Source organism: Ahaetulla prasina, chromosome 1 (assembly GCF_028640845.1).
Source record: "Ahaetulla prasina isolate Xishuangbanna chromosome 1, ASM2864084v1, whole genome shotgun sequence".
Classification (NCBI taxonomy): Eukaryota; Metazoa; Chordata; class Lepidosauria; order Squamata; family Colubridae; genus Ahaetulla; species Ahaetulla prasina.
The window spans coordinates 368,586,305-368,599,124 of record NC_080539.1 but is presented as its reverse complement, the minus strand read 5'-3'; the positions used below and the strand labels follow the sequence as shown (position 1 = coordinate 368,599,124).

Below are 12,820 nucleotides of genomic sequence, written 5' to 3'. Positions count from 1 at the left end.
ATCCATTGCAGCTGAGAAAACCAAACCTTGACTATATGCACTTTTGTTGGTAGGATGATGTCTCTGCTTTTTAGTCCGCTGTCTAGATTTGCCATCAAGAAAAATAAGTAAGTCACCTTTTTTTCAGTGCCGTTGTAACTTTGAACGATCAATAAGTGAACAGCAGTAAATTGAGGAGTACCTGTATATCAAGACCATTTTTATTTTACTGTTATTGATTTGCACAACTCTTTTTCATCACAGGAAAAAAACATTAATTTCCCAGTTCTAGCAGTGCTTTATTTATTTATTTATTTATTTATTCACACTTTTATACCGCCCTATTTCCCTAGGGACTCAGGGCGGTTTACAGCCAAGTAAAATATATATATATATATATATACAGAATAAAACAACAATTTAAAAAACTTATTAAATAGGCCGAATATTTAAAATAGAAATATAAATAATAAAACCCCATTAAAACCAGATTTAAAATTTAAAAAATTCTAGTCCAGTCCTGCGCAAATAAATAGATGTGTCTTAAGCTCGCGGCGGAAGGTTCGAAGGTCAGGAAGTTGACGAAGTCCTGGGGGAAGCTCGTTCCAGAGGGTGGGGGCCCCCACAGAAAAGGCCCTTCCCCTGGGTGTCGCCAGTCGGCACTGCCTAGCCGACGGCACCCTGAGGAGTCCCTCTCTGTGAGAGCGCACAGGTCGGTGAGAGGCAATTGGTGGCAGCAGACGGTCCCGTAAGTAGCCCGGCCCTATGCCATGGAGCGCTTTAAAGATAATTACCAGAACCTTGAAGCGCACCCGGAAGGCCACAGGCAGCCAGTGCAGTCTGCGCAGGAGAGGTGTTACATGGGAGCCACGAGGGGCTCCCTCTATCACCCGCGCAGCCGCATTCTGAACTACCTGGAGTCTTCGGGTGCTCTTCAAGGGGAGCCCCATGTAGAGAGCATTGCAGTAATCCAGACGAGATGTCACGAGAGCATAAGTGACCGTGCATAGGGCATCCCGGTCTAGAAAGGGGCGCAACTGGCGAACCAGGCGAACCTGGTAAAAAGCTCTCCTGGAGACGGCCGTCAAATGATCTTCGAAAGACAGCCGTCCATCCAGGAGAACGCCCAAGTTGCGCTCCCTCTCCATCGGGGCCAATGACTCGCCCCCAACAGTCAGCCGCGGCTGCAGCTGACTGTACCGGGATGCCGGCATCCACAGCCACTCTGTCTTGGAGGGATTGAGCTTGAGCCTGTTTCTCCCCATCCAAACCCATACGGCCTCCAAACACCGGGACAGCACTTTGATAGCTTCATTGGGGTGGCCCGGTGTGGAAAAGTACAGCTGGGTGTCATCAGCGTACAGCTGGTACCTCACACCGAAGCCACTGATGATCTCACCCAGCGGCTTCATATAGGGAAAGATCCTAAGTACAAAGCATTTGGTGTTATAAGGCAGCAAACATAACTGGCTTCACATATTCTTGACTAAGCTATCTTTAAAACCTGATCTGTTGAACAAACCAAAACAAGCTGGGCTTTCATACAAGGCACTAAGCCACAATCTATGGATTACAGACCACAAGTTTTACAGGCATACATTATGATTGAGTGTGATGCATGGATCCTCCAGCCCATAACACACTTAGAAACCTGCATCCAGTTTTGGTCACCATATTATAAAAAAAGATGTTGAGACTGGAAAGAGTGCAGAAAACAGCAACAAAAATTATTAGGGGGCTGAAGACTAAAATAGATGATGAATGGAATGGAATGGAATGGAATGGAATGGAATGGAATGGAATGGAATGGAATGGAATGGAATAGAATAGAATAGAATTTTGTGTTGGCCGTGTGATTGGACACACAAGGAATCTGTCTTGGTGCATACGCTCTCAGTGTACATAAAAGAAAAGATACATTCGTCAAGAATCAATGGTTGGAAACTAATCAAGGAGAAATAAGAAGAAATTTCCTAACTGTGAGAACAATTAATCTGTGGAATGGATTGTCTTCAGAAGTTGTGGGTGCTCCATTGTAGGAAGTTAGAACTCACCCCTCTCCTAGAAGAATGAAATATTTTGGAGGATATTGAAGAGGGCACAGTATTGTGAGAAATGGAGAAACCTGTTTTAAAGACAAAGCAGCTTCCTGCCTCCTCACACCTTTGTCAATGGGCCATTAAGGCCTCAGCCAAGCTCACTCATTCCCCCCACCTTTGTCAATGGACTATCATCTGCAACACAATAGGACCCATCTAGCAACAGTAACATACCACATGGTAAGGCTCAAGCAAACTTGAGAAACAACCTACAAAGTTAGCTAAGACCCCTAGACCACCGGGGAATTTGACAACCAATCTGGGTACATTTCTTATACAGGAACAGGAAACACCAAGGTGGGGCCCACATAATATAAACTCAGGCATTCAGCATCTCGTTTTTCTACTCCTTTCCTCTCTGGTTCTTCACCCAACACCTTGAAGCATGTGGTCACCTTTTCTACTCAGGAACGCAAGCCATGTGCTCCTGTTCAGGAACTCAAGCTATGTGATTCCTGTCCACCATTAAACCATCTTTCCAAGCAGTCTCCATTGTTGGAAGAAACATCCATCTGGGGATAAAGACACTGGAAACAGGGAGACTGCTTGGAAAGATGGTTTAATCCTACCTTCAAAACGACGCTATAGAGCACTGCACACCAGAACAACTAGACAGAAGAACAGTTTTTTCCCGAAGGCCATCACTCTGCTAAAATAATTCCCTCAACACTGTCAGACTATTTACTGAATCTGCACTACTATTAATCGTTTCATAGTTCCCATCACCAATCTCTTTCCACTTATGACTGTATGACTATAACTTGTTGCTGGCAATCCTTATGATTTATATTGATATATTGATTATCAATTGTGTTGTAAATGTTGTACCTTGATGAACGTATCTTTTCTTTTATGTACACTGAGAGCATATGCACCAAGACAAATTCCTTGTGTGTCCAATCACACTTGGCCAATAAATAAAATTCTAATTCTAATTCTAATGGTGGTCAGATTCACATGGCTTGAATTCCTGAACAGAAGAGGGATGAGATCCTGCGCACTCCCTTAGCTTTATGCTTTTTCTGAGCTTTGAACTTTCTGGGGCACAGGAAGCGTATCCTGATTGGTTGTCAGACTCCCAAGGGGTGGGGGTCTTAGCTAGCCTTGCTGGCTGATGTAATCTTCCCAGGGGCCATGTGGTGAGTTTCTGTTGCTAGATGGGTCCTATTGTGTTGCAGATGATGATCCATTGGCAAAGGTGGGGAGAATGAGTTTCTGTCTCTGGCCCATTGACAAAGGCGTGGGGCTGCAGGGAGCTGCTTTGTCCTTAAAACATGTTTCTCCATTTCTCACCCAGGGAAATATATTCGGCCTTTTAAATATTTCCTAAACTATTTCATTCTTCTAGGAGAGGTGTGGGTGCTAACTTCCTACACCATGTTTCCAGTGTCTTTTTTTCCACTTGGAACTGAACCCAGATGGGACATTTCTTCCAACACCATGTAGGAATTTAGCACCCACCCCCCTCCTAGAAGAATGAAATATTTTAGAAAATATTTAAAAGGCAGAATATATTTCCCTGGATGAGAAATGGAGAAACATGTTTTAAAGACAAAGCAGCTTCCTGACTCTCCCCCCCCCCCTTTGTCAATGGGCCATTAAAGCCTCAGCTAAGCTCACTCATTTCCCCCCACCTTTGTCAACCATCATCTGCATCATAATAGAACCCATCTAGAACAGAAACTCACCACATGGCAAGGCTCAGGCAAGCTTGAGGGACAACCTACAATGTTAGCTAAGACCCCTAGACCACCTGGGAGCTTGACAACCAATCAGGATACTCTTCCTGTGCCCCAGAAAGTTCAAAGTTCAGAGAAAGCATAAAGCCAGGGAGCACACAGGATCTCAGCCCTTTTCTGTTCAGGAACTCAAGCCATGTGATCCTGGCCACCATTAAACCATCTTTCCAAGCAGTCTCCATGTTTCCAGTGTCTTTGTCCCCACTTGGAACTGAACCCAGATGGGACATTTCTTCCAACACCATCACTGGATGGGGCCGGTTTAGCTCAGGCTGGTAAGGCCTGTTATTAAGAACACAAAAGCCTGCAATTACTGCAGGTTCGAGCCCGGCCCAAGGTTGACTCAGCCTTCCATCCTTTATAAGGTAGGTAAAATGAGGACCCAGATTGTTGGGGGGGCAATAAGTTGACTTTGTAAAACTATACAAATAGAATGAGACTATTGCCTTATACACTGTAAGCCGCCCTCAGTCTTCGGAGAAGGGCGGGGTATAAATGTAAACAACAACAAAAAATTTTTTAAGAAGACTGGGCAGCTGCTTGTCTGGAACGGTGCATTTCTCCTTCCTGGATGCATCTTTTGTTTTTTACACTTTTCTAAGACTCAGCTGGTTTATAATTCTTTTTAAACCGATTTAAGCTTCGTGGTTACCGAGCACTGTGCTTCTTCTAGGCGTCTACAACCTATTTAGAATAGAATAGAATAGAATAGAATTTTATTGGCCAAGTGTGATTGGACACACAAGGAATTTGTCTTGGTGCATATGCTCTCAGTGTACATAATTTCTTTGCTATTCACCGGCATCAGCTGCTTTTATGAACTTAATCGAAGTGTGATTTCATAATGATTAATTGCACCATAATTCCCATGCAGTGGGACAAGCCAGGATTATTACGCAACCGCCCCCGCCCTCCTGCTTAATAACCTCCAGCGAGGTCAACGCAACGCCTTTAACAATCGCGTGTCCTTCTGCACGACCCATAGTAAACCGGGTGGGGGTGGAGAGTGGGCGGAACCGTTCTTTCCTCGCCTTGTGCTCGGCCGTCAACATCCATTGATAGACGGGAATAGTCTGTATGGGCGTACGGTTTTTTTAGAGGATAACGTTGATTGGCTTGGGCTGCTATCACTCTGAAGACACCATGCTCTGATTGGGCAGCGCTTGGAGACTGCTCAGGAACCTGATTGGTGGTTGCTAATGCGACCGCCTATTGGCGTACATGATAGAGTAGAGGTCAGTAGTTTGTCTCGACAAATCATGAACGTTATAAAGGCTTAAGGCCCGCTCTTTCCCGAGGGCTTTTCCTTCTCAATCTCACTTTTTCTGGTCTCTCCCGCCTGCGCCGCTCCTCCTGGGTTGCCCATTATACCACACAATTGCTTCTCTCAAGCTTCACCTCCGCCAGCGTCCAATCATCGGCCGGGTCGATCGCTTCGTCATCCGTGATTGGCTGCGACCCGCGACTATCATTTTAAAACCGTCTCGCCCACTTCCCACTTTAATCCCCGCCCTTTCGAATCCCGCGCGCTCCCGAATTCTGAGTGGGCAAGGCTTCGTGTCACTCCAAGGGGTTTGAGCCAATAGTGAAGTCGGGGGCTCCTCGCGCTCGTCCGCTATTGGCTTCGCCGCCTGGTGGGCTCGCCCCTTTCGTCCCCCTTGAAAAGGGCTATAAGCGCCTGAGGCGGACGAAGCGAGACCGGCTCGGACGTGTGAAACTGTGCCAGGCATCGGGCGGCGGGGCGGTCATGGCGGCCGGGCTCGTGCTACTGACGCTGGGCTCCTTGCTCTGCGCCCTCAGAGGCGCCTCGGCAGCAGGTAGGGCAGAAAAAGGGCTGCTCTGAGGCGGCGGGGGGGGGCGGGGCTCCAGGCCTCCCTCGAGTTAATGGAGGGGGGGTTTCGTTACTCGGCAGAAGGGAAATACCCCCCTCAAGATAATGAGGGGGGCTCCTCATGCGCTACTTTATAGAGGGGGAGGGAAAATGTTTCCCTCAAGTTAATGAAGAGGGGGGAGAGGGATTCCTCTTGTACATTTTTGAGGGGAGTGGGCTCCATACATTTTTGGGGGAGGGAAATGTCCCCCCTTCAAGGTAATGAGGGGAGGGGGCTCCATACATTGTTGAGGAGAGGGAACATCCCCCCCCTTCAAGGTAATGAGGGGAGGGGGCTCCATACATTGTTGAGGAGAGGGAACATCCCCCCTTCAAGGTAATGAGGGGAGGGAGCTCCATACATTGTTGAGGAGAGGGAACATCCCCCCCTTCAAGGTAATGAGGGGAGGGGCTCCATACATTATTGAGGAGAGGGAACATCCCCCCTTCAAGGTAATGAGGGGAGGGGGCTCCATACATTGTTGAGGAGAGGGAACATCCCCCCCTTCAAGGTAATGAGGGGAGGGGCTCCATACATTATTGAGGAGAGGGAAATGTCCCCCCTTCAAGGTAATGAGGGGAGGGGGCTCCATACATTATTGAGGGGAGGGAAATGTCCCCCCTTCAAGATAATGAGGGGAGGGGGCTCCATACATTATTGAGGGGAGGGAAATGTCCCCCCTTCAAGGTAATGAGGGGAGGGGCTCCATACATTATTGAGGGGAGGGAAAATCCTCCCCCTTCAAGATAGTGAGGGGAGGAGCTCCATACATTTATTTATTTATTTATTTTTGTCACAACAGTATCTATAAGCATGAAATAATGATAATGAGGGGAGGGGCTCCATACATTACTGGGGGGAGGGAAATATCCCCCCTTCAAGATAATGAGGAGGGCTCCTCATGTTAACATTAACTTGTTCCCCTCAAGTTAATGAAGAGGGGGGTTGGGAAACTCCTCTTGTACATTTTGGGAGGGAACATCCCCTTCAAGATAATGAGGGATGGGGCTCCATATATTATTGGGGAGAATTGTCCCCTCAAAATAAGGGGGGGCTTATATTTTGAGGGGAGGTGAAATCTCCCCCTCAAGGTAATGAGGGGAGGGGCTCCTCATACTTTATGGGGGGAGGGAAATGTCTCCTTCAAGATAAAGAAGGGAGGGGGATCCTCATGCTTGATTTGGGGGAGTGAAATGTCCCCCTCAAGAGGAGGGGAGGGAGGCTCCACATTGGGGGAAGGGAAAATCTCCCTTCAAGTTAATGAACGTGGTGGGGAGGGAAAATGCCCCCCAAAGATAATGGGGAGGGAAACTGCCTCCCTACCTGTTAAAGAGGGGAGGGGGGACTCCTCCCCTACATTTTTGGGGTGGGGAGGAATCTCCAGAAGATAATGAGGGGAGAGGCTTTATTGAGGGGTGTGAAATTGCCCCCCTCAAGTTAATGAGGGGAGGGGGGGCCTCATACTTCTTTTGGGGGAAGGAAATGTCCCCTCAAGACAACAAGGGAGGGGACCCTTCCACATTACCGAGGAGGAAAATCTCCTTCAAGATGGGGGGGTCTTGTACATTATTGAGGGAAGGAAAATATCTCCCTCAAGATAATGAGGGGAGGGGGGCTTCTGCATTATGGGGGAAATCTCCCCTTAATGAATGTGAGGAAGGGCTCTTGTACATTTTTAGGAGGAGGGAAAATGGGGGGGGGGTTTCTCGTTATTGAAGGGAAAGAAAATGTGCCCTTCCAAATTAATGAAGGGAGGGGGCTTATACATTTTTGAGAGCAGGGAAAATGTTCCCCTCAAGATGAGGGGAGGAGGAGCATCCCTCATACATTCAAGGGGGGGCGGAGTTGGAGAAGCTCTCTAAAGGGTTGGAGTAAGTATTTATACAGTGGTTGGGCAAGAGGGTCCCTGGTGTGGTTGCTAGGAAAAGTCTCCTCATCCCTTGAAGAAGGGAGGGGGAAGTCATACCCTGCGTAAATGGGGAAGGGACCAAATCCCCCTCCTCTATTACAGAAATGGGGAAGTGAGAAGTATGAGGGTTAGCCCAAGCGGATATATGGTGCATTTATTGTGTTTTTAGGCAAGGTGAAATAGAATTGTGTAGTGTGAACTTCAGCCTACTGTGGGAATCAGTCAAGTGTGCTAGATTGTATTGATTATTTTGGGTGGCCAAAACCCACCTCAGGGTGGTTATTGGGAAATTAGGAGGAAAGTGTGATGGTTATGTTCACTGCCTTGAGTTATTTGTTAAAGGAATAAAGGTGGGATACAAATAAGTAATTTGGTGTAAACCTAGCTGTATTGTGGGAAGCGGTAATGGGAAGAGCAGAGATGGGAGAGACTGGAAAGTACAAATGAGATGGTGTAGGGTTTCCTGCCTGGGCAGCGGGTTGGACTAGAAGGCCTCCAAGGTCCCTTCCAACTCTGTTGTTATTGTTATTATTATTAAATGCTGTCCCTTATATTAGACTACTAAGAACATATTCTTGCTCATTTATTATAGCTTTCTTGATCTCCTGTTTGATACTTTTCTGATTGGCTTAACTATTAAGGTATTTGTATTTTTAAAAAGTAAAGAAATTAAGGGAGAGTTTTAAAGAAAATTTGTATTTTATATTTGAATTTAATTACTTTCCAGATTATTTTCAGTATTTAAAGAGATTTTTCCCAATAGCCTCCCACTCATAAAATGCATGCCAGAATTATCCTTGGAGAAAAACCAAACATACTATACAGTAATTACAAGTAGCAATGTGTCTTAAGAATGAATTGAAACACTGAAATGAATACCAACAACAATGACAAAGTATAAAATATAGTACACAAGGTAACTTATTCATGTCTTCTCTGACGTGCAGATTTCTATGTGTAAAGATTTTTTTATTCTGGACTGTTTATAGCAGGGGTCACCAACCTTTCGGACCTCAGGGACCACTAATATGAATTTTTTAAAAGAAATAGTATTTAGTTCAATATGAAAAATGCAAATAATTTTTCTGCAGACCACCAAAATTTTCTCACAGACCACTAGTTGGTTTATAGGATATGCAAGATATTTGGAACCCTGACACTAATATAAGTTTTCATCAGAACTTCATCTACCTTTCTCATGTCCTATTTCCTATTCCAATTTTTTGAGCATCCCTGTGAAGGAATTTAAAACTCATAACTTACATTAACTAATGAAATATAAAGGAATATGCACGATAAATTCATACAAGTCTTTTTGACAGACAATATCTAAATAAGTAAAAGATATGTTATATCTTTGTTTTTTGATTCCTGTTGCAAGGATGAAACGCACAAGGGGATGACTTATGGAGGTGATGAAAGAGAAAAACTATTTCTTTCCTTTCTCAGATTTTCAAGAAACAATTTTTTTTTGTATTGATAAGGAAAAAAATACCTAAGATAATTGTACTGAGAAACCAGAAGTGTTGCTCTGTGAGTCAGATGAGCAGTTTCCAAATTTGATTAATAAAATTCTGAATGCACTAGGAAGCTATCTTGGTACAGAGAGAAGTAACATGTTACAAGGCTTGAAGTAAAAATTCTCCTGAATCTGAGACTACAAGATTTTTGAAAACAATGTAAGATTGCTGGATAGATTTTTTCACATGGGTGTTAGGAAAATGTTTTTCCACCATGAAAATTTAAATGTAAAGAACATGAGTGTGCCTGTAAAAGAAAGAAAGGTTAAGAGCTTTTATTATGAGCCCAGTATTTATAGGGATTGAGTTTCGTAGGTGTAATCATGTAAATCTGCAAGGAGGAATATGAGGAGAGATTCCCCAAGTCAAATATAAATTGAAATCACAATGACAGTGTTGGCACAACACACCCTCTTCGGAATAGTTTACTGCATGCTTTTTGAAAAAGATATATAAACCAAAGAAAAATGGTATGCTTCTGCCTCATTGATGGGTGTGAACCTCCCATATTGGGCTAATTGTGCAAATAATAAGTTATTGACTTGTGCAGAGAGATGTAGTAAGATACGGAGAGAAATGTGTTGGATTTAGATATAATCTTACTTAGAAGAAGGGAAATAAAGGAGGATGACAAAAGTAATAAGGGTAAGTCACTTTTCTAGACACTTAAAAAGTATGTGTCTCTTAATACATCTTAATGGGATACAAATTTTTGTGCCCGGAGTAATAGGTTTCTTCACTGATGAAAATTGTCTCCTTAATGCGAATCATTTACATGTAAACCTGCCTTGATCTTTTACTCTCCTCATCTCCCAGTGTAGAATTTATTTTCCCTCCCACTTTAATGACTGTGGTCTAGGTAGGGAACAGATTTCCTGACATTTCGGGCCTACTGTGGCTGGCATTTTCAGAGACAGTGCCAGTGAAATATCAGGAAATTCGATATGTAACTCACAGTTGCCAAGCCCTGTAGCACGAAACTGCCCAACAAGTTTGTTTGTTTTATGCTTGCACAATCCTTAAGTTCCTAATCTCATTGAAGAATGTGCCATTCCTACATCGTAGTTGCTGAATTTCCTCGAAATTCTTATCCAGTGCTACTTAGCATGCAGGCTTTTAAATTGGATATGGCTTTTAAACTAGAAAATGCAAAGCTTGTAATTCTTAACACCAACTATGGTGTTGATATTTCATATATTGTTTTTCAGTTTGCACTGAAGGTAGAGAAGTTAAAGCAACCATGCAGTAGAAGTTCCATGTTCCCACTGTTTTGTTCATTAGACATAGGCATAGACATGATAAAAATTCCTTTATTGCACAACAGATGAATATCTTAACCATAGTTTCAACTGGAAAGCTGTGAGCCTCCTAAATAAAGTAAAAAAATGCTAGAGAATTCTTGGAGGCCTAACACTCAGACAAATCAGTCATCAACAGGCACATAGAGATAAACAAACAATCTACAAACCATTGAAAAGAAACAATCAGAAAACCAAAAAGAAACAAATGCTTCCTCACACCAATCAACACCCAGATAAGCAGAGATTAATACCAGAATAATCAAGGAACCACCAAGAACAATCCCACCAATTCTGACAGAGCAAGCCACTTGCATATAAACAGAGTGAATACCACTCCCTTCTAGCACTGATGATGTTACCTAGTTGGATAATGAAATGTCTGCAACAAAACAACCAAGCTCAGATAGCACCAAGGACCACACAGTTTTATTTATTCTTCAAAATAAACACAGCTGGAAGATGAGATGGGCAGAGGTATTTTGCTTTATGAAGTTATCTGCAGGATTGGGTCAGACTTGGAGTATGTTGTTCCTCAGTGTTGACAGTATAATTCTTTGAAAATTATTTTCCAAAACACATGTGGGACATGAAAAAACATGATGCTAACCATTCCGCTTCATTTCCTTTAGTTTAGAAAAACATTTAAATTCCCAAATCCAATAGGAAAAATTCTTTCTCTTGGTTTGTCATTTGTATTTCCCTTACCAAGTTTCTTTTGTAAATCCAATGAAACATTTTTTCTAACTCATTGTCTTAGACTGAAGGTTGAAAATCCACTTTCAATATCATCTCTATCTTGTTGGGAAAAAATTGTTCTATGTCATTTCTTCAATAACATCTTTTGAACCTAGTCTATCCATAGGAATAATTAAGACGTTGATATGGTGGCTACTTCTCTATGGAGATTCTCAATCATCTTGTAAGCATTTCAATGAACCAATTTAATTTGGTCCATTATAATTTTCCAAGATCAAAACTTTAGCTTTTGCTGTTTATTTCAGATACTTTAAAATCTTAAGGTTATGGTTAAAATTTCATTTAGAATTGAAGGCAGTCACCTAACAAATTTCAGACTTGTTCTGAAGATTTGAAATAGCTAGAAGTAGTTAATGAGCAATTCCAAAAGTGATTGGAAAGTGAGTTTTGTGAACTTTAAGTGTCCTTTAAATCTCCACCAAGTTGTGAGCAAGATGGCTAATCCCATCATCATCATCATCATCTGCCAGTGTTCAAGTGCATGGAAAAACTGTTGTGAGAAGCAGCCATTTGGAGCACATGTGAGCAATCTCCTCCTTATCCAGAGAGGAGCCTTGGAGAGCCGTGGTGGCCCAGTGGTTAGAGTGCAGTACTAAAGGGTACTTCTGCTGACTGCCGGCTGCCTGCAATTTGGCAGATCAAATCTCACCAGGCTCAAGGTTGACTTAGCCTTCCATCCTCCCAAGGTCGGTAAAATGAGGACCCAGATTGTTGAGGGCAAACTGACTCTATAAACTGCTTAGAGAGGGCTATAAAGCACTGTGAAGCGGTAGGTAAGTGCCATTGCTCTTTTCCTCAGGTTGTTGGTTGTGCTTCAACTCACCATACCTCCCCTGGAAATCTGAATAATAATCTAGTAAAGCTCTCTAAAAGTTCAGAATGTGTAAAAAATTAGCTTGATTTTTAATATCTTTCTTAAATAGTTTTGCTTCTAGAAGGTTATAGAGCCTGTTTGATGCTGGAAAACCTAGCATGTTATTTCTAGGGGTGTGTAAAATTTGTTGAGGTTGAAACACTTCCAGTGAGGTTAAAATAACTTCTTTCAAGTTTGAAACAGCTGATGGCCTCAAAAATAGTTTACATACCTCTAAAGGTTTCATAGAGTTTCTCAGAATCTCTAGCTGACATTTCTGCTCTTGTTCTTAGACATGTGTGACGCTCTAAAAGTACATCTAAAACTTAAAATGATGACCGTGCTTTCATTGACTCAAGCTGACTTACAACATTATTATATTGCACACAATAACTTTTTAACATTGAAGGTCAAAGTGGATTGAGAAATGGGAGTAGTCCTCTCTTATGAAACAGCAGCATCCATTTGTATCTGTTCATTTTACAGCAGTATCATATGTTTCTTGTAATTTTGCCCATGCAATGTTTAATTTGTCACATTTGTTATATATCTTTTGTGAGCTGGCCAAAGGTTTATCACTGGTTTGCTTACGCAAGCAATGCCTTAGCTCTTCCTTTTCATATTAGAGCTCTGGATCACGCAGTGAAACCGGTGGGGGATAGATTTACAGAATTCATACTTAAGTTGGAAGATTTGTTGTTAGGAAATTCTATGATGGTGGCCTATCCAGATAACCTTTACAAACTACACATGAAACATTGGCCAGTGCTTAAGGTTCCTGGTTTTATCTCTT

General features: G+C 42.9%; 1 protein-coding gene across 1 annotated transcript in view; it reads left to right on the top strand.

The window, feature by feature from the left end:
• The first annotated feature begins 5,362 nt into the window (after positions 1–5,362).
• The window catches only part of BSG (basigin (Ok blood group)), a 34,192-nt gene continuing 26,734 nt past the window's right edge, over positions 5,363–12,820 (top strand). Inside the window, exon 1 of the mRNA XM_058163550.1 lies at positions 5,363–5,634. Coding sequence (XP_058019533.1) covers positions 5,565–5,634 — 70 coding nt within the window. The 5' untranslated portion in view covers positions 5,363–5,564. The remainder of the gene's footprint in view (positions 5,635–12,820) is intronic.